This window comes from Bufo gargarizans, chromosome 2 (assembly GCF_014858855.1).
Source record: "Bufo gargarizans isolate SCDJY-AF-19 chromosome 2, ASM1485885v1, whole genome shotgun sequence".
NCBI classification, from domain to species: Eukaryota; Metazoa; Chordata; class Amphibia; order Anura; family Bufonidae; genus Bufo; species Bufo gargarizans.
In genome coordinates, this window is record NC_058081.1 from 569,143,487 (window position 1) to 569,166,408 (window position 22,922).

General features: G+C 42.9%; 1 protein-coding gene across 1 annotated transcript in view; it reads right to left on the reverse strand.

Moving 5' to 3' along the window:
- EPS8L1 (EPS8 like 1) overlaps positions 1 to 22,922 on the reverse strand; it is a 107,751-nt gene that overhangs the window by 45,380 nt on the left and 39,449 nt on the right. The window contains exons 2-3 of the mRNA XM_044281699.1: positions 21,089 to 21,134; positions 16,812 to 16,852 (exon numbers count right to left, since the gene is read on the reverse strand). Of these exons, the coding sequence (XP_044137634.1) occupies positions 16,812 to 16,852; positions 21,089 to 21,105 (58 nt within the window). The 5' untranslated portion in view covers positions 21,106 to 21,134. The remainder of the gene's footprint in view (positions 1 to 16,811; positions 16,853 to 21,088; positions 21,135 to 22,922) is intronic.

Genomic DNA, 22,922 nt, shown 5'->3' on the forward strand with positions numbered 1-22,922 from the left:
ATTATTCAAATTGAAATTGTAATCTTAATGCCAATCTTAGGGTAAAATCTACAACACCCAGAGGTTTAAATAAAAGAGTTGTCCGGGCTATAGATATTGATGTCTTATCCTCAGGATAGATCAGTTGAATGTCAGATGATAGTTAATGGGTGCTGATTGGATATTGATGATCTATCCTATCTGTAGCCTGGACAACCCCTTTAACATAAAATTCCTGGGGCCTAATGGCAAATTTGGAACAGGATCTGTAGCTTCGTTCTGGAGTGAAACCACTTTTGTATCCAGAAGCATATCAGTAGTTAAGTGCACTGAAGGGGGCCCAAGCCACTCTGTGCATCTTTGCTCCTCTACTTTCCTCTGCCAGCCCCTTCTTCTTTTTGATTGACAGGGCCAAGTTCCTGCATAGTCATCTCTCCTGGCTTTGTCAATCAAGAAGCAGAGAGAAGGTCTGGCAGAAAAAACAAAATTAGCAAGGGTGCACAGAGTGGCTTGGGACCATCCTTATTGCACTTAACTGCTCTTTTGCATATGGACTAATAGTTCTTTTTGGCCCCAGAATATCCGCCTCATCATGAAGGCGCTTTGTCCGGCACAGCAGGAGCTATCAAACACGTAAAAAGTCAACCTTTGATAAATGACCCCCATTGTGCTTGGTGGTAGACTTTATTCTTTGCTATGAGGCCTTCTCATGTCTATGTTTGCCCCCGGAAATCCTCTCTGCTTTGAAAAAGTGTAACTGCCAATACAAAAAAGACTGCCTTAGGCCTCATGCACACGACCGTAGTTCTGGTCCACATCTGAGCTGCAGTTTTTGCGGCTCGGGTGCGGGCCCATTCACTTCAATGGGGCCGCAAACGATGCGGACAGCACTCCGTTCCGTGGCCCCGTCCCAAAAAATATAACATGTTCTATTCTTGTTCGTTTTGTGGACAAGAATAGGCATTTCTACAATGGGCCACCCGTTCTGTTCCGCAAATTGCAGAAGGCACACGGGCGGCTTCCGTTTTTTGCGGATCCACAGTTTGCAGACCGCAAAAAACTGAACAGTCGTGTGCATGAGGCCTTAGAATCTAGAATAAAAAGGTCAGAAAAAAAGAAAACAGAAACGTCCTACATTTCTAGTACGTGTCTCCAGAAAAGGGCTGGGCGCTTGACCTATACTGGTCCTGCCATGGAGTATCATGGACACCAGCTTCCTACCTGTTTTGTCAGATTCGTGCTGTGGTCTGCCTGTAAACAGTACTCCACCCTGCTTCATGAAGCAACGCCTGCAAAGCATCAGTGTCATGAATATACAGTCCCTGCACTGTAATTATGGAGATCAGCACAAATCACATGTGAAGATCAGATAAACAATGTATAAAGGGACCTTTTATGTCTATAAAGTAGTCTTTATTGTTCTGGATAAGGAGTGGACCCAAAAGAGTGATCTCCGATCAGAACTGTATTCAGGTCTTGCAGACAACATCATATTTCAGAGACTTTCTGGCTACCTTTGACCAATGCGTATGTAAGATGATGATATGGCACTTACTAATATAGCCTTTGTTGATTTTCTTTACCGTTTGCTTTATTTCATAAATCACATCCCCTTGTGCTGCCAGACAGAAGACCAGTCCATAAGATGGCCGCTGATGGAGGGTCATGTGACCAGGCAAAGATAACTCCAGACACACCAGTCGGCCTTCTCCACTCTAATCCATCACATCTGCCGCCTGCACTGGCAATATAGAGAGTTTAGTGCAGGTGCAGTGTATTTGAATGGAGGAGACTGAGTCAGGTGTCTGGTCACATGACCCTCCATCAGCAGCCATTTTATGGACAGGACCTCTGCGTGTACAGCACAAAAGACTTAGCCAACAATGGAGAACACCTTATAAAATATAGAAAATGGTGCCGAAAATCTAAGCAGACTATGGGGGAGATTTATTAAACTGGTGAAAAGTAGAACTGGCTTAGTTGCCCATAGAAACCAATCAGATTTCTCCTTTCATTTTTTTACAGCTCCTTAAAAAGGTGGAATCTGATTGGTTGCTATGGACAACTAAGCCAGTTCTACTTTACTTCAGTTCGATAAATCTCCCCTATGTTAGCAAGTGCCATATAGTCATCTTACAAACATGTTGATCAAGAGTAGCTAGAAAGTGGCCAATCCCTTCAAACAATTCAGAGCAATGTATTTCAATGACATTAGCAAACATATCAAGTATCTGGGCAAGTATAGTCTGCAGTATATCCATGGCCAGCAGCCAGGTCAGAGTCTTAAAAATGAATAAAAGGTAGCATGAGTGGCTATAGGAGGAAGTGTCATCAGCACGCTGTAATTCTTTGTTTTTCCTGCAGAGGTGCTGCAGCGAAACATAGGAGACACAGCTGATGGCCAGTGATTGGCTGAGCCCGCGTTTCCTGCTCGCTGAGAGGGAGTGAGAAAAAGAGACCAACGCAAGACCGTGAGGCATTGGAACGCTTCAGCAGAGGATCAGTAAGGCTGGGTTCACATGACCATTTCATTTTCCGTTTTTCTGATCTGTCAGAGCAGAAATAAAAACGGATCCTGTAAAAAAACAGATCCTGAGCATCCATTATGCACATTTTGGATCTGTTTTAGCCATTTAGCCAATTTTTTAGACAGAAAAAAAAGTCCAAACGGATGCCTGAAATACAGGATCCGTTTTTTTTTTGTTGTCTGTTCTTCTAATTGAGAAAATAGTGGTGGAGTCCAGCTTCCCATAAAACATAGATGCTTTATTTCGGTTGCGGTAGAATCCAAATACAAGATTACATACAAAGTCACACACAGGTGAGCACTGCACTATTGACTTTGAGTCTGTTCTTCTAATGGATCAGAATATGGAAAATGACACGGTGATGTGAACCCAGCCTAAGGCCTCTTTCACACGGGCGTCATGTTTTTTGCCCGGATAAGAGGCGGGTGCGTTGCGGGAAAATGCGCGATTTTTCTGCGCGAGTGCAAAACATTGTCATGCGTTTTGCACTCGCGTGAGAAAAATCGCGCATGTTTGGTACCCAGACCCGAACTGCGTGGGATTGATGTTCTGAAGATTGTATTATTTTCCCTTATAACATGGTTATAAGGGAAAATAATAGCATTCTGACTACAGAATGCTTTGTATAATAGTGCTGGAAGGGTTAAAAATAATAAAAAAGTTAACTCACCTTCTCCTCTTGTTCGCGCAGATGCCACTCTGTTCTTTAGCTGTGGACTGAATGACCTGAGGTGACGTCAGATCACATGCTCCAATCACATGGTCCATCACCATGGTGATGGAGCATGTGATCTGACGTCATCAAAGGTCCTTTAGCCCACAGATAAAGAACAGACCGGCATCTGCGCTAACAAGAGGAGAAGGTGAGTTAACTTTTTTATTATTTTTAACCCCTCCAGCACTATTATACAAAGCATTCTGTATTCAGAATGCTATTATTTTCCCTTATAACCATGTTATAAGGGAAAATAATACAGTGAATAGACTGTCACCTAGAACCCATGCGTGAAAATCGCACCGCATCCGCACTTGCTTGCGGATGCATGCGATTTTCACGCAACCCCATTCATTTCTATAGGGCCTGCGTTACGTGAAAAACGCACAAAGAGGAGCATGCTGCGATTTTCACGCAACGCACAAGTGATGCGTGAAAATCACCGCTCGTGTGCACAGTCTCATAGAAATGAATGGGTCAGGATTCAGTGCGGGTGCAATGCGTTCACCGCACGCATCGCACCCGCACGGAAAACTCGCCCGTGTGAAAGGGGCCTTAAAGGGGCTGTACAGCCATTTACTTAAAATAAATAATAAACTCCCAATAGGGTGAAATAATAAAACAAATCAATATTCCTCTTAGGCCCCTTTCACACGGGCGAGTTTTCCGTGCGGGTGCGATGCGTGCGGTGAACGCATTGCACCCGCACTGAATCCTGACCCATTCATTTCTATGAGACTGTGCACACGAGCGGTGATTTTCACGCATCACTTGTGCGTTGCGTGAAAATCGCAGCATGCTCCTCTTTGTGCGTTTTTCACGTAACGCAGGCCCTATAGAAATGAATGGGGTTGCGTGAAAATCGCATGCATCCGCAAGCAAGTGCGGATGCGGTGCGATTTTCACGCATGGGTTCTAGGTGACAGTCTATTCACTGTATTATTTTCCCTTATAACATGGTTATAAGGGAAAATAATAGCATTCTGAATACAGAATGCTTTGTATAATAGTGCTGGAGGGGTTAAAAATAATAAAAAAGTTAACTCACCTTCTCCTCTTGTTAGCGCAGATGCCGGTCTGTTCTTTATCTGTGGGCTAAAGGACCTTTGATGACGTCAGATCACATGCTCCATCACCATGGTGATGGACCATGTGATTGGAGCATGTGATCTGACGTCACCTCAGGTCATTCAGTCCACAGCTAAAGAACAGAGTGGCATCTGCGCGAACAAGAGGAGAAGGTGAGTTAACTTTTTTATTATTTTTAACCCTTCCAGCACTATTATACAAAGCATTCTGTAGTCAGAATGCTATTATTTTCCCTTATAACCATGTTATAAGGGAAAATAATACAATCTTCAGAACATCAATCCCACGCAGTTCGGGTCTGGGTACCAAACATGCGCGATTTTTCTCACGCGAGTGCAAAACGCATGACAATGTTTTGCACTCGCGCAGAAAAATCGCGCATTTTCCCGCAACGCACCCGCCTCTTATCCGGGCAAAAAACATGACGCCCGTGTGAAAGAGGCCTAAGTGGTTGTCTTATGTGCTAATAATAAGGCATTCGGATGGCATAGAGGGGATACCCCCCTTGGGACCAAACTCTTTGAGGCAGAATGAAGAGATGAAGAGCGGCTCTTGCTGTTTCAAGGACAGCCTTGTAATCTTGTCACATATCAGACCACACCCCTTTCCCACTAAGCCCCACCCCCTTGTTAAGCGAGTCAGAAAAATGAACGGGTTGTCTTATGTGCTAATGAGGCATTTGGGTGTCATAGAAGGGATGCCCCACTTCGGACAAAACTCTTTGAGCCAGAATGAAGAGCGGCCCTTGCCTTTTGCAAAGACAGCCTTTTAATCTTATTACATCTTACACCACACCCCTTCACCGCTAAGCCCCACCCACTTATCAAGCAAGTTAAAAAAAGGTGTAGAAGCCCTATTTGCATGAAATTGCACCAAATTTTCAGCACTTTTTAGGCTAGTTTCACACCTCTGGCACAGCCGGATACAGACGGAATGTCCACTGGCCCAATTAAGTATATGGGGTCCGGCGGAGATCCAGCCGCATTCCAGTAGAGATTGCAGAGAATTAGCCGGACACAAACCGCGGAACAGACTGCTGGAATTGGCTCCAGAGGTGTGAAACTAGCCTTACACAGATTCTGGGCGCAGACACATTAGTAAATCTGTGCCATTGTTGTCAAAAGTATTTGCCTGATTTCTCCGTAACACCTACCATGCGCCATTTATAATACTGGTGTGTTCTTTTGTGGCAAAGGCACCCTCCTTAGGCAATCGTACCAGGTTCCATACCCTAGCTATGCACCTTAAAGGGGTTGTACTGCAAAATATATACATTTTTTAAACCAGCCCCAGGATTGGAATACTTTTGTAATTACATGTAGTTACAAATTCAGTATAGCAACTGTGCTATTCGATAAAATGTATCTGTATTCTGTATAGTGCCACCTGCTATTTGTTATTTTCCATATTTCTCTGTCCGCCTCAGTAACATCGCTGTGGTGGACGCACATGCTCAGTTCCATCCTTCAGTTGTATCTTTTGTTAGAGGCTGTGACAGTTACAGGGAGAGAGAGGCAGCAGAAGGGGCACATCCCCAGAGAAAGGACATGCCCCCTGAGCTGTGATAGGGAGAGATCTGTAGCAGAAAGGACATTCGCCCTCAGCTGTGATAGGGAGAGCACTGTAACAGAAAGGACATGCCCCTGAGCTGTGATAGGGAGAGAACTGTAGCAGAAAGGACATGCCCCCTGAGCTGTGATAGGGAGAGATCTGTAGCAGAAAGGACATTCACCCTCAGCTGTGATAGGGAGAGCACTGTAACAGAAAGCTTCATCATCTCCTCTCCTGCCACACATTACATTTTTATATTATTAAGGGACTGGATAGGGGAGGCCCCGGGTTAATTGCCACTTTTCTATACTCTGGAATAAATGTTTTAATGAAGCAGAGGTCGCCTCAAAGACGTCAATTTACCGGAGAGTCTTCTAATATAAGGGTAAAGGCTATGATGATTTAATGATTTACATAAAGGGACATAAACGCTGCAGATGTCTGTAAATATTACATGGAGACCCCTTTAAATATTAATCCACAGCCGTTCATGTGTATAACCACAGTGACCTTGGCCCATCCACGAATGATGTGCTTGATTATTTTCAGCACCTTGCACCGTACAGTGACCTGCAGGAAAACTGACATCTTTCCCCATGACGTCGGCCATCCACATTTGTAAGGTTCAGCCTAGTCATGTGTATTGCTTGAGTTGGCAGGACACCATTATTTATAGAACGTCTTATTTTGCTAGTGAGACACTTTCCAACCCGAATAAAATGAGAGACACAAGATATTTCTTCTCCAGTGTTTGCACAGAGATGAAGCACATTCCACATCTTACCCAGAGAGGAAGTAACAGTCCTCATACCTTCCCTTCATACCACCTTATAACGCCAAACCACAGCCATTCCACAGGGTCACAGATCTGGGGCTGATTGTATGAGGGGCTGCCAGCTGGCCGCTATCTTACTGTCCTATCCAGTAAAATGACGGCGTTATCTATATTAGAGACAGATATTTACTAAACACAATGCACCACATTTTTGCCACTAATTGTGCCAAAATAGTATAGTACATGGCGAGTGCCAAATATTTAAAGGGTAACTGTCATGTTTTCAGATTTATTTATTTTTTTAGCATATGTTACTGCTGCATCAGCATTATGCATAAAGCAATCTTTAGTTTCTTCACATACCACTGTTTTCCTTGAGTTTTCCCCTTAGTTACGGCTGTTTAAACATTTACAATATGAGAACTTTCTCAAGATGGCTCCTCTACCAGTTATCTGAGGCCAAAACTGCTTTCCCACACTTCCCATACAGACTTGCTGTAGCCAGCAGCTCCCTGACAGCCAATCAGATTAGATTACTGAGAGACACGCCTCCTCACTCTGAAGCCTAATGCAGGCATGCAGTGTGAAGGACCGCTCCTCTGTCTTCTGTTTACATTAAGTTGGGAGACAGACAAGCCCTAGTAATGGTTTTAAGGGAGCTGTGGAAAGGGACAGAGGACATTAATGAAAGCTGTTATTATAAGGTCATTACAGATCTTTTGACAATCATTGACAGACTAACTCAGGTATACATGCCCAGCTATAATAAACTAGCAAATAAAAACAATATGACAGTTACTCTAAGTTTTTGTTTTTACTTTCTATGCTTATCATGACAGATTTAAAGAATAAAAGAAAATGGTCTTGCTTAGTGGCATATTAAAGTTGCAGATTTTGTTACATGCCATTTTGCGACAAAATTTGTGACTTTTCCCTACTCACGTCACTTTTCAGAAGTGGCAAGAAAAGGGTGTGTGGTGTGGGTAGGGAAGCGGGTGGGCCAGCAGGCCACGCTCATTTATCTTTTTCCACCATTCCATCATTTAAGTCTGTTGCACGGCCTGATGGAGGAAACGCCAAACTTGTGTAGAGGCCTCTGGGTCTACATAAATTTGGCACTTCCTCCAGCAGCACAGAGGGTCTTACGACCAGTGTGGAAAATTCTGGTTTTAAAAAATGTTCCCCCACAATGTTTTAAAAAGATGGTGCTAAATACTGGTGTAAATAGATGCTAGGCATAAGCACAGCACCGATCAAGCTCTGCCTGTGGCAGGGCTTGATAGGAGCACAGTGTATCTCCCATGGCCTGCAGTGATAAATCATTTCAGTCTATGGGAGAAATGATTTGATGATTGCATGTTTGTTAAAGACCCATAGGGATAATTAAAATAAGTGTAAAAAGACGTGAAAAAAGGTTTATGAAAATATAAAAAATAAAAAGCTATAAAAAGGCAAATCATCTTTTGTTTCCCCATTTTTAGGCCTCCTGCACACGACCGTTGTGTGCACCCGTGGCCGTTGTCCCGTTTAACCTGTTTTTCTGCGGTCCCATTGACTTTCAATGGGTCCGTGGAAAAATCGGAAACTGCACCGCTTGGCAGCCGCGTCCGTGATCCGTGTTTCCTAGCCGTGAAAAAAATAGGACCTGTCCTATTTTTTTCACGGCCAACGGTTCACGGACCCATTCAAGTCAATGGGTCCGTGAAAATCACGGATGCACACAAGATTGTCATCCGCGTCCGTGATCCATGTCCGTGATCCGTGTCCGTTTTTCCTATCATTTCAATGGCAAACTTGACTTAGATTTTATTTTCATTTTATTTTCATTTTATTTTCATTTTATTTCCAAAAATCACGGAAGACCCACGGAAGAAAAAACGGACACGGATCACGGTAAGGCCTCCTGCACACAACAGTATTTTTTAACGTCCCGCAAAACGTGGTTCCGTTTTACCGTGATCCGTGTCCGTTTTTTCTTCCGTGGGTCTTCCGTGATTTTTGGAGGATCCACGGACATGAAAAATGAAAATAAAATCTAAGTCAAGTTTGCCATTGAAATGATAGGAAAAAACGGACAAGGATCACGGACACGGATCACGGACATGGATCACGGACGCGGATGACAATCTTGTGTGCATCCGTGATTTTCACGGACCCATTGACTTGAATGGGTCTGTGAACCGTTGGCCGTGAAAAAAATAGGACAGGTCATATTTTTTTCACGGCCAGGAAACACGGATCACGGACGCGGCTGCCAAGCGGTGCAGTTTCCGATTTTTCCACGGACCCATTGAAAGTCAATGGGACCGCAGAAAAACGGGATAACGGCCACGGGTGCACACAACGGTCGTGTGCAGGAGGCCTAAAACGGAACCACGTTTTGCGGGACGTTAAAAAATACTGTTGTGTGCAGGAGGCCTTAAAATAAGCAAAAAAATTAAGATCATTGGTATTGCCATGTACCAAAATGCCTGTACTATTAAAATATAAAAGTATTTATCCCATACACTGCCCAAAAAATGAATAAAAAGTGATCAAAAAGTCTTAAACACCCCATGGTATCAATAGTTTTTTTTTTTTTTAAGTATTAAACCACAAGAAAACCTATAAAAATATGGTATTCTTGTAATCGTACTGACCGGCACAGTAAAGTTAACTTGTCAGTTTACCCCCTAGGGAACGCCATAAAAACAAAATCTACATAGCTATGGTGGAATTACATTTTTACCCAATTCCACCACATTTGGAATTTTTTCAAGCTTTTCACTACATCATATGCAACATTAAATGCTGCCATTAGAAAGTACAATTTGTCCTTCAAAAAACAAGTTCTCATACGGCTATGTAAATGGAAAAAAAAATAATTATGACAGAGAGATGGATGGATAGATATCACTCTCCTTCTTGATTGATGGGGCCAGGTTCTGCCTAGTCATCTCGACTGACCATGTCAATAAAGAAGAAAAAGGAGGGGCTGACAGGAGGAGTAAGGGTGCACAGAGTGGCTTGGGCCGCCCTCAGTGCATTTAACTGCTCATCTGCATATGGATTAAAAGTGAAGAAATTGACCACTAAGTGAAAGGTATCATTACATTCGGCTGAGTTAGTGTGTTTAACATTGAATTTCCTAGTGGCAGGTTCCCTTTAATTTATGCCATATCAAAATCGGAGCAGGAGAACTGAATGCAGGACATCTCGTCTAAGAAAGCAGGTTCTTGGTAACCTGTTTACTTGGTAGAGATTGTATGACTTGTATTGCAGATGATGTCACTGTATAAGCCGAGAGCTGCCCGAGCTGCCCCTTAGCTAATATTTGAGAAACACATGGAAATCTACGGTGCATTATTTTCTGTAATGATAATCCATGGCTCAGCAATCAGACCAGAAGTACCTTGTGCTGTATACTGTTGAAGCCAGTGATTGGCAACAGCAGTCACCTGCAGTTTATGGCATGTGATTGCTACAAGCCAAACCATTAAATCACGGCTGCAGCAATGGGGAGGAGAACAGCAGCAGTGCTGGAATGGAGGGGGTTTTGGATGATAAGTATATATTATTTTTATTATTATTACACTGACAATTAAAAAAAAAAATAGCTAGACAACCGCTTTTAATAATCCTGTCTGCCTGCAGCCACCACTAGGAGGAGCTCTCTTTCAATAGATTTATACTGCTGACGTATTGTCTATTTTAGGCAATGTGCTCCCCCTAGTGGCAGCTTCAGGCAGTCAGAATTTCATCATTTTCCTGAAGAGTTTTACAGCAGTGGCTTGGTCTGTCTTTATGTAGATATGTCAATGACTGTTACAGCATGAAGTGCGTAGAATAGTTGTCAATTGAAGTTCCACTCAGATTAGGAGAAATGACCTAACCACATAGGATCACAGTTCCAAATTTCCTGATTATTACAGTTAAAAAGTTGCTGTCAAAAGGATCAACCTCATTAAACCAGGCAGACTGTCTGAACGAGTTGACCCTGCTGATTACAATGATATCTGTTCTGTGAAAATCAGTTGCAGCACTCCCAATAAAAAGAAATGTTTACTCTTTATGTAAATTAGGACTTCAGTGCACTGAGGAGTGGGGCCAGTGCTTGATAGATGGGTAGCTGAAGTGCACCGAGAGCTGACCCCGCCCCTCGATGCGCTGAAGCTCTAATTTGCATAAATACGTTTTCTTATTTTTCTTGAGAACACCAAAACTGATTTTCACAAGACAGGCATCCTTAGTCAGCAGGATCAACCCTACCAGGCAGTATCTTTGATTAATTATTGTTGGTCCTGCTGTCAGGTGCTCTTTTAAACTATTTAGATTGATATACGGTATATTGAACAGGGATGATATTTACATCAATCTATACCCATTATGTGGATGCAAACTAATAACAGAGACAGACACAACTATATTAGAGAATGTAAATGAAATATATGATTCCAGAAAAAAAACTATCCCCTATAACACGTGATGTCATTCCTACAGGGACTACAGTAATAAAGAGTGATAGCAGGACAGCCAGGTGACCCTCGAGAACAGGACGGGAACATTTCAGCAAAAGTGATGTATTCTCAAGATAAGGAAAGAACAAACCTCTCACAAGAAGAAATATGAAAGGAATGAAACCAAACAGGGTGCGGTTCACACTTTATAAAACAATATCCTCTTCTGCTTAGGGATGGGCAAGCTTGAAGGATATTTGTATTCATGCACAGGTTCTAGGGTGTGCAGGGAGATAACAGGACATCTCACAGGAGGTCTCATGATCTGGATCTATAGGATGTTCAGTGTTACCCCCAAAATAATATACTGTTTCAATTCTTATAACTTATTATAATTTTCTACTGGTGATGTTTACCATAATTTTCCATACTATGCAGTAGGTTCGGCAAAAAAATTTAAATGAGTTGGAATTAGAATTTTTTTTTATCCTGCAGGAGACTTGACTGTATTAAAACATCTGGCAGGAGACTCGCTAATGCCTCCAGGACTCTGAGAGTCTCTTCTTACTTCAGGAGGTTCCTCTATAGTGCAGGAGAATTTTTTAACTATGAGTTAAAGGGTTTGTACTTAGATATGACCTTATGCTCTTTCTGCAGGCTATAGATATGCATCTGATCTGTGGGACTCCTGCTCTCAGCTATTTCTGGCACTGCGACACAAAATCATCGGAGCGGTGGTCGAGTATAGCGCTCCATTCATTTGAGGCACTTAGGACCCCTGTTCTCATTGGTGGAGGGGGTACCTCTAGTCAGACCTCCATAAGATGCTCCCGTGGATACAGGATGTTAATATCTTGATACACATGCTTTAAGTGATGCCACTTCAACACCATATAACTGGTACACTGTACCAGCAATCAATTATTGTCTTCAACATCTTGAACTCTGGACCTACACACGGTGCAATTCTGATGTAGCAAGCTGGCAATGATGAGACCAGTCTCATACTGGGGCAGGAACTCCATCTTTCACAACACTGTACAATTTTGGGGAGTTGATAAACAGAATCAGAATAATTCACTAGGAATCCTTGAGCTGAAGAAGCTGCTCAATCATACATCTTCTGCATTTTTTTTTAAAGCCAAAACATTTCAGTGCTATAAAGTAATACCGCACAGGGGCAAATAATGAGCTTTATTATTATTACTAGCTGAAGGATCCGGCTTCGCTCGGGTATATTTAATCTATTTAATTTAATGTTTGTGTGTGTCGTTAAAAGATATCAACACTATCCACTATAACTGTGACATCTACAGCCCCCTCCCCCAAAACAGTGACCTCCACAGCCCCCCACCCCTTAACACTGAACCCCCCACAGTGCCCCATCCCTTAAAATTGGACCTCCACAGCAGCCCACCCCCTTAACTTTGACCTTTACAGCAGTCTTCCCATTTAACAGTGACTTTCACAGCATACCACCCCCTTGACAGTGACCTCCAAAGGGGCCCGCCCCCTTAACAGTGGCCTTTACTGGATTGGGGGAGTGTCCTTTTGAACAGCTCACTCTAAGACAGCAGCACTGTACTGTCTGAGTGTGAGCTGCAGGGAGAAAGTCACCCTCCCTCCCACCCTTGCAGCTGACAGAAGTAGATTTTTACCTTCATTTTTTCAATCCCTGTCGGCTCAGGAGTGGGAGGGGTGTGGCCTAACCAGATCTGGGCATGGCTTAGCAAAACTTAGACATTGATTTTTAACTTAATTTTTTTAATCTCAGTCGGCTGAGGAGTGGGAGGGGGCATGTCCTAACTGGATCTGGGGCATGTCCTTTTGAACAGCTCAATCTAAGACAGCAGCACTGTACTGTCTGAGTGTGAGCTGCAGGGAGAAAGTCACCCTCCCTCCCACCCCTGCAGCTGACAGAAGTTGATTTTTACCTTCATTTTTTTCAATCCCCATCGGCTCAGGAGTGGGAATGGGAGTGGGCGTGGGCTAATAAGGTAAGGGCGTGGCTTAGGGGACCTGGGGGTGGGGTTTTAAGTGTTTTGAGGGTGGACACATTGTGGCAGGGGGCGTGTCTGGGCTCCTTTCTGCAAGAGTGACGCCCCTCTGGGCACCTTACTGGCTCATTTGCACACCAAATAAACTGGATTTTCAGAGGATAAAAACATATTTTGCTGGAACAAAGGCACATCTGGAAATAAGGTACTAAGTGCTATTAGGCCATGGCTTTACTTCAATAGCGATTATCCTGGTGACAGATTTCCTTTAAAACTCATCTACAACAGTGAAGATAACTGGCTGGGTTGTTATGGAAACCTGGAGTAAAACTGTATGTGGAGGCTGGAGGACCTGCGAGCTTCTATTGGCTGATAAGGGTCATGTGACCAAGCTTCTATTGGCTAATGCATTTTTGGGGAATATCTCAGGAACAATATGTCTTAGATAGCTGAGACCTGGTCTAAAACCTTCCCGGACACCTGATGTACCTGTGTGCCAAATTTCGTGATTGTAAATGTGACAGTGCGGATTCCTTTAGTGGACATACACACACACTCACATACTCTCAGCTTTATATATTAGGTTAAAAGTGCCATGTATGTTGTCACCTGCAGTAGAGGACAACCAAGCAAAGAATGGTTGAACTCAATGTCCGTGTAGGTGTAAAGTGTCTCTATATTTGGTTTCTCATGACAAAAGGAAGAAGTTGGTTCATCCCAATAAAATTAGCCAAGATGCTGTAAAATCTCTTTTGTGTTATACATTGCTTTGGATCTTCCCCTGTATAGTCCCGTTCACAGATGTATGACCAGCTTTGTTCTGTTGCCTGAGCCCCAGATTTTGTCAGGGTAACTGGTAACATGTAGTCTGAATGTCATATCTGTTTGTAAAGACAACAAGTGGACATTGTTCATATTGTGTTCTCTCTGGTTACTGTCAGACTGGAGCACAGCTATCCCTGCCTGATCCTGCTCTCATTCTGACACAGGATGTCAATCCCTTGTGCACATAAGCAAAAGGTTTAATGGGGTTGTTAACTTAATAACAAAATCCCCCCGTGGCAGCAATTGTGATAAAATAATAAAAGAATATAGACTTACCTATTTCATCCCCACAATTCCAGCACTGTTCCTCCCCGCTTTTTAGCTGCAACAATGACATAACCTTATACAATGGACACTGCCTGCAGCCAATCTATGGCCTCAGCAGTATACACTATATGGCACCTAACTGCTGAGGCTGGTGATTGGCTGTGGCAGTCACATGGAGTATACAGGCATGTAATTTATACAACACAGCACACTGGGGAGGACCAGAGTGGTGGCACTGGATGTGGTGGAGGATAAAATGGTTAAGTATATAGTCTTTATGATTTTATCACACTTGCTGGCTAGGTAGAAATACCCCTTTAAAAACTTAGGCCCTCATTTAAGAAACTGCAATCATAGAAAATGTGGGGATGATTCTCAAACTAGACTTGGGACCACTAAACCACCAGCATGTCCTTATGCAACTGGGGGTTAGCTTTCTAAAGATGTCCCGTTACAAATGGCCATTTTGGCATTATGTCGTAAAAGAACTCATCTGTTACATGAATCGATGAGATGAGTCCAGTGGTTCAAGTCCTTGAATAATCTGGTGTTCACCACAGTAGAATCATCCTAGGCTTTTTTAAAACACATTGGACAATTGTTCAACCTTGCAAATCAAACCCATTTGTATGTATAAAAGCAGGGTAAATACCCTTTTATCTCAGGGCATTAGGGAAGCCCAGTTCCACCAAAAATGGTTCTTCTCTTCTCTCTGCACCAGTGGAACCATCAGAACACCTTTTTTTTTTTTTTTTTTATAAGTTGCTAGAAATCTCCTAAATTAATAGCCTTCTATAGTGTCCCCCTTGCTCTCATGTGGCCATTTCGAACAACTCTGGTTCACAATGGACTTATAGATTTATGGAACCCTGGGTCGTCCTCCACCCCATTACTTTCTTGTTTCCAACCTTCTGCTTATTACACATTGTGGAAATGAAAAGCAGGTGGGTTTGTGAGTTGTACCACCTGTAGCTACCATAATTATAGACGTTAGATCCATGCCTATGACAGGTGTGACTAGCAGACTTGATAGTCTAGATTTTCTAGTAACTGAGCCTTTACAAAGGAGATTACTTTTTTTGCTTATTGATATGGACAGAACTCCACCAAACCCGCACCATCGTCAATGTAAAGCTAAAGTCAAAGCATAAATCTCAATTATCTGTTTGGTTAAAATGGCACTAAAGGGTTTATTTTATCAAGACAACATATGTCCAGGCTCGGACTGGCCCACAGGGGAACAAGTGGGCCCCTGAGCAAGATGGGTCCCTTAACCCTTTTACAAGTGGAACATGGCACAGTACACTGACAGCACTAGATAAGCCTGGAGACATTATTTAACAAAGCACCCAGTTTATTATTATAGACATGTTGGGTGGCTGAGATGACTTTTAGATATAGAGTCAGGCTAGCCATGTCCTCTTTACCCAGGGACCTTCCCTCTCAAAGTTACTGCATGGGCCCCCATAATCATATTGTAGCATCTTGCTGCTGCCGCCACTGTATGGGTGGTTAATATTTATATGCAGCTTTACAGTGGGCCCCCAAAATGAATTTTACTGGTGGGCCCTAGGCACCCCAGTCCAACACTGCATATTTCCTATTAGAGCCACCCAATATTTAAAAAGTTGTCACATCAGAGACATCGACCTTTCAAAATTAAACTCTTTGGGCATCTACTCCTGGCACCCCCCAGCTGATCATGCTATGGAAAGTCACGGCCAGCCAGGCATTTCCCATGCAGAGGAACGAAGCATTATACGGCGGCCACTCACTGTGTCACTTGAACAGGTTTGGCTTGGGGCTACTCCTAAGTGCTTATCTAAATGGCTCCTCAGTTGTTCACCCTTTATCCCAATACAGGGATCTACACTTCACTGCAGGTGAACCACTAGACCGCTACCTCTTGAAGTAGTGTCAGTCATATCAGGGTTAGAACAGAGAAAAAGCGGAGGAAGGTACATGGAACATCCAAATGAATACGGCACACCTTTGGAGGAAACTAGGGTACTAAAATGTATTGCTCAGGCACCTTCCCACAGGGGAAGATGCCTAAAGTAACCCAGGCTAACCAGCTATTGGCTGGGAAAGATTGAGGAGCGCCCTACGGGCAGAGAGAGGCATTGCTAGCAGGAAGTAGGCCCCAGCCTGCATGGAAGGAGCATCTCTACCCCAGCGCCTGGGACTGCAGGGCAGGAAGACGATGGTGAGACTAAGTCTCCCGAGCCCTGTAGCTATGGAATGGGTGAGTAAGGTGGCGTTCATGCCCACCAGTAGGAGAGGAGCGGCAGTGGGCACAAACTGCTATTGTAGCAGTAATACAAGGATGGCTCAAGCCAACCATAACCCCAAATGGGGGATAACCTCCATAACCTAATATGCCATATGGACAGGGATCTTCATTGAACAACCTATTTAACCAGAGAGGAGAGAATCTGAAAACAGCATCTAGTTTTAGGCCTAGTGGCCAAAGCGAAAAATATAGATAGCGGCATGGAAAATTAATAACCAACATTTAAAAAAAAATATGTTCAGCATAAAAACTCGATTTAAACAATAGGTCAATTTCCGATAACACATTTCCTTTAATTAGGCCAGGTATTGGGGCTGCCAACACAACAGGCTCCTCAGTGCTAATATTGGACTCACCATATATGGATTTGGCGTTGGGTTTTGACACCCCGTTTAGTCTGAAAGAGAAAAAGATATTAGAATGTAATGATCAGACTAGTAATATAGAGAATAATGATACACTGACCGTCTATAGTGGATGCTAGCACGTATGCCAGTATATTGCAGAGATAACCAATACAGCCTCCAATAGAGGTCTTACAGTATATGGCGTGTCACCCATTTCTTGTCATACAGTGATACATGCACAGAGGGTGTATTACGTCAGTGCCGCATGCACGCTGGCGCCTCCATGAGTCACATCACATATGTACATTCATGCAGGATCTATGACCAGAGAAAACACCAGACGGGAAATGTTGTTTTAAGGGAACCCAAAAGAATCCAGCTGGAGTGGTTTGGCCTGAGTGCAGGTCCCACTCCCACCCTCTATTCACATTTCTGTATTTCCTCCTTACACCTGCCAGGCAGATTTAGACCAGATTAAGGGGATGATAAGATCCAGGCAGATTGTTATCACAGCTGCCAAATTTTCTACAATTGTATCATTAATTCCATGAAACAACAAAGAAGCACAATAAAGGACAAAAGCCGGGAGTCAAAGCAAACGGCAACCGGTAGGAGGATGTCAAGATCATATGTGGTTAGAGGTTGCGCCATATGGCACGTGGAAATGGCGGGTCAAACTGCTAAATAGTTACTGGTGGCTAAGCACAAGTAAAGGTTGATGGCATGACCTGCCTACAGAGGAACCTACCTGATGGCATTACTAGTTACCAGTATTTGCATCATCGTAGATTTGATGCTATGTATATTGGTGATGCCAGTGAAGGTTTTCACTTCTCAAAATCATGGTAGTGTAGAGAAAAGTTTAAAGTGCTTGTCTCATCTGGGACATTTATGGCATATCGATAGGATATGCCATAAATGTCTGACAGGTGCGGGTCCCACCTGTGGAACCAGCTCCTTTTTCAAGAGTGAGATCCTGCTATAAATGGAGAGCATGCCATATATGCATAGCATTCTCTTCATTCACTTCTATGCGCAGCAGCTCCCACCCCGGCCACCTCGCATCTGCGCTGCAGCGGTGGCCATAACAAGGAGTGTACAATCAAGCCAGCAAAGGAGACACTATGGACAATCACAATACATTAGTAAGTGCCTTGTATTTAATTTCTCTACATGATAAATGCCACGTGCTGAAGTGAGACAACCCCTTTAAAAAAAGAATAAAGTTAAAGCTTTGGGATGGCCAAGTCAAAGTCCTGACTAGTGTTGATCACGAATATTAATATTGCCACTTTGAGAATTCGCAAATATTTAGAATATGGTGATATATATTCCTAAATTCGAATATTCTAGATTTTTTTTCATTAGTAACCTCCCTTCTTGCTTGTGGGCCAATGAGACGGCTGCAATGTCTTTGTCTGAGCTTAGCAACATCCCTAGCAACCAATAGGAAAGTTGCCTACCCCTTACTATATAAGAACCTCCCCAGCAGCCATTTTCTACAGTTTTTTTTAAAGTTCTGAGAGAGACAGCAGCGTCATTGCTGTGCTCTGTGCTTTCCACACTACAGTATATAGATAGTTAGGTAGATAGCTTATATACACTGAACAAAAATATAAACGCAACACTTTCGGTTTTGATCCCATTTTGCATGAGCTGAACTCAAAGATCTGAAACATTTTCTACATACACTAAAGATCCATTACTCTCAAATATTGTTCACAAATCTGACTAAATCTGTGTTAGTGGGCACTTCTCCTTTGCCGAGATAATCCATCCCACCTCACAGGTGTGGCATATCAAGGTGCTGATTAGACAGCATGAATATTGCACAGGTGTGCCTTAGACTGCCCACAATAAAAGTCCACTCTGAAATGTGCACAGTTTTTCCTTACTGGGGGAAGTCAGAAAACCAGTCAGTATCTGGTGTGGCCACCATTTGCCTCACGCAGTGCAACATATCTCTGTTGTATAGAGTTGATCAGGTTGTTGATTGTGGCCTGTGGATTGTTGGTCCACTCCTCTTCAATAGTTGTGCGAAGTTGCGGAATATTGACAGGAGCTGGAACACGCTGTCGTATACGCCGATCCAGAGCATCCTAAACATGCTCAATGGGTGACATGTCCGGTAAGTATGCTGGCCATGCAAGAATGGGATGTTTTCAGCTTCCAGGAATTGTGTACAGATCCTTGCAATATGGGGCCGTGCATTATCATGCTGCAACATGAGGTGATGGTCGTGGATGAATGGCACAACAATGGGCCTCAGGAACTCCTCACGGTATCTCTGTGCATTCAAAATGCCATCAATAAAATGCACCTGTGTTCGTTGTCCATAACATACGCCTGCGCATACCATAACCCCACTGCCACCACGGGCCACTCGATCCACAACGTTGACGTCAGCAAACCGCTCACCTACACAACGCCACACACGCTGTCTGCCATCTGCCCTGAACAGTGAAAACCGGAACTCATCCGTGAACAGAATGCCTCTCCAACGTGCCAGACGCCATCAAATGTGAGCAAGTCGGTTACGACGATGAATTGCAGTCAGGTCCAGACCCCAATGAGGACGAGCATGCAGATGAGACGGTTTCTGACAGTTTGTGCAGAAATTCTTTGGTTATGCAAACCGATTGTTGCTGCAGCTGTCCGGGTGGCTGGTCTCAATCGATCATGGAGGTGAACATGCTGGATGTGGAGGTCCTGGGCTGGTGTGGTTACACGTGGTCTGTGGTTGTGAGGCCGGTTGGATGTACTGCCAAATTCTCTGAAACACCTTTGGAGACGGCTTATGGTAGACAAATGAACGTTCATTGCATGGGCAACAGCTCTGGTAGACATTCCTGCTGTCAGCACGCCAATTGCACGCTTCCTCAGACGTTGCGACATCTGTGGCATTGTGCTGTGTGATCAAACTGCACATTTCAGAGTGGACTTTTGTTGTGGGCAGTCTAAGGCACACCTGTGCAATATTCATGCTGTCTAATCAGCACCTTGATATGCCACACCTGTGAGGTGGGATGGATTATCTCGGTAAAGGAGAAGTTTGTGAACAATATTTGAGAGTAATCAGTCTTTTGTGTATGAAGAAAATTTTTCAGATCTTTGAGTTCAGCTCATGCAAAATGGGAGCAAAACAGAAAGAGTTTTGTTCAGTGTATATAATACAGATAGTCAGTGTAGGTTATATCCTGATATAGTGTATCTGTTGCAGTGCAGGGTGTTAGGTAGTGTGATAGGATCTGCTGTCCATACATACATGCAAACCTGCTAAAATGTGAAGTTTCACGTATTATGCAAAAATTTTCGCATCATATATTTGCGAATATATTGGAGCACTCTAACTGCATATAATGCCATTTTTAATGTTCTGCAGTGCCAACTATTTTCTCCAATCTCAGGAAACTTCTAGCCGCTTAGAAAATGTAGCAAAAGCAACCCACGCCTGTACTTTGCGTGAATTACGCAAATATTACATTGCCGATTTTTCACGATCAAGAAAATAATCTTGAATTCGCGAATTCACGAATTTTTGATGAATATTCACCCAAATATTCCTGAAATATTGCAAATTCGAATATAGCCCCTGCCACTCATCACTAGTCCTGACCTTAATCTTAAGGAAATGTTGTGGAAAGACCTGAAGAGAATTCCTGCAAGGTGACGTGTAGGACTAATCAACAATTACTGGAAATGTTTAGTTGCAGTTATTGCTGTACAAGGAAGGGGGGGGGGGGGTGTCACACCAGATACTGAAAGCAAAGGTTCACATACTTTTGTCACTCACAGACATGTGATTTTTGATCACGTTCCTCAATAAACAAATGTCCAAGCCTAATATTTTTGACTCATTTGTTTGATTTGGTCATCTTTTTATACAGTACTTTTAGGACTTGTCTGAAAATCTGATGTAGTTTTAGGTAAAATTTATGCAGAAATATAGAAAGTTCACAAACTTTTAAGCACCACTGTAACTATATTTTAACTCTTGAATTTGGTGCACCAAAAGTTCCTAAGTTCAGCTAAGTTGTAGGAATATTTGCATAGGATGCATTTTTACTTTGTAATTTTATTACTTTAGTTTCGTCACCAAGGTACCACTGACTTGGCATGTTATGGAGGTGTTCTGCCCTAGAAGCATTGCTGGAGGTACCATATGGTGGCACACAGAGTACCTATCGATTGCCACAGTACATACTATAAAATTTCTAAACACGTTAATTCCACAAGTAGTTACGTTCCTAATTTTAACTAATAATAAATGCAGGCATAGTACATACCGAGGTGAGGCATTCATTTTGACTTTCAGGTTAAGTGATCTTCTTCCTAATTGTGTAGAAAATAGATGGTCAGTACTGCACATTTATTATTCATTACTGCAGGTAAAATGTGTAATTTTAAGAAAATATGGGCACAAATAGCTTTTTCATACAAAATAGATTATTAAAATATTCATTATTTTTCTTTATTATTATTTTTCATTAGTACCTAACTAAGAACATGGCATACAGTATACTTAAAGGGGTTTTCCAGCGTATTTTTTTGTCCCGCATGTTTCTCGGCATATTTGCAGAGTAGTGGCCGAATCTCTGCCAGGACTGCATTATAGTTGATGATGCCAGTGGGCATTCTGATACATTCCGGCAATGCTGGATCCAGAGAGCTCCGACAGCCTGTTCCCTGACGAATCTCTTGCCGCAAATGTGAAACTAGCCTTAGGCTGGAAACAAGGGCAGTTTTCAATGCAGTCCTTTTCAGCCAAAGAAAGTGGTGGCTCCAACAGGAAGAGAAGAAGCATAAGCCCTTAATTATTTACCACTCGTTTTGAATCCACTCCTGACTTTAACCATAAAAATTGTAACTGCTCCACATACTAGAATTTCACGATAAAAGTTCAGGCAAACAGATATACCAGACAGCCTAAAGTATGAAGAATATCAAATCTATATGTTTTGGGTGAACATCTCATTTCTTGGAAATACTTCATTTTGCAACATGACTCCATCCATTCAACCATAAGATCCCTAGTGGGGTCTGGCAACGGTTCACAGTTGGCTGATAGTAAGGATAGTCTTTGCCAACCATCTCAGCAAGAATTGTTTTATGGTACTTGATTTGTATATTGGCAAAATTGGAAGCCCAGTATTATTATAACTTTATTGTGGATGTTTCCATTTACTTGAACTAGGGAACCCAGGATAAAGCCACCTTAAGAGGGTTTTCAGACATTTTAATATTGATGATGGCCTATCCTCTGTATAGGTCTTCGGTATCTGATTGGTGGGGGTCCCACACCTGGGCCCCCCGCCAATCAGCTTTTTGAGAAGTCAGAGTAGTTCCTGTGAGCACTGTGGTCTTCTTGCAGCTTACCAAGCACAGCGCCATACATTGTATAGTGGTTGTGCTTGGTATTGCGCTCATCCCTATTCACTGTAATGGGACTGAGCTGCACCTAGGTCACGTGAATGAGGACCGTGACGTCACTGGCCTAGGAAAAATTGAGAGCACTGCTGCCTTCTCATCAGTATTAATATCTCAGAAAACCCCTTTAAACCAGTATTCCTCCAATAATGTTTACTGTTGGCACCATGAATTGAGTAAGAATGTTCTTCTGGCATCCACTAAGCCAAAATGTATCTGTCAGACTGTCAGATTCTGAAACTCACATCATCACTCCACAGATCAATGGGGTCATTTATCAAACTGGTGTTAGATAGAACTGGCTTAGTTGTCCATAACAACCAATCAGATTCCTCCTTACATTTTCCAAATGAGCTGTCAAAAATGAAAGGTGGGATCTGATTGGTTGCTATGGGCAACTAAGCCAGTTCTGCTTTACACCAGTTTGATAAATGACCCCACAAGTGTCTATTACTAAGGTCTGACTTGAGCATCTCTTAGTAAGGCAGAAGTTGAACTAGCCTATTGGAACGGTGCAATCATTGTCACCTTGGATGTCACTTCATAATGAGTGACTTATTCTATGACTGCACTGTTGAGTATGCATGGATGTATTCTTGATTTTATGTAACCTTTAGCAGTAACTCACTTGGTGAAACCCAACAACTATGAGTTGTGTCTACAAATGAGTTCTCTTCTAGAAGGACGAAACTG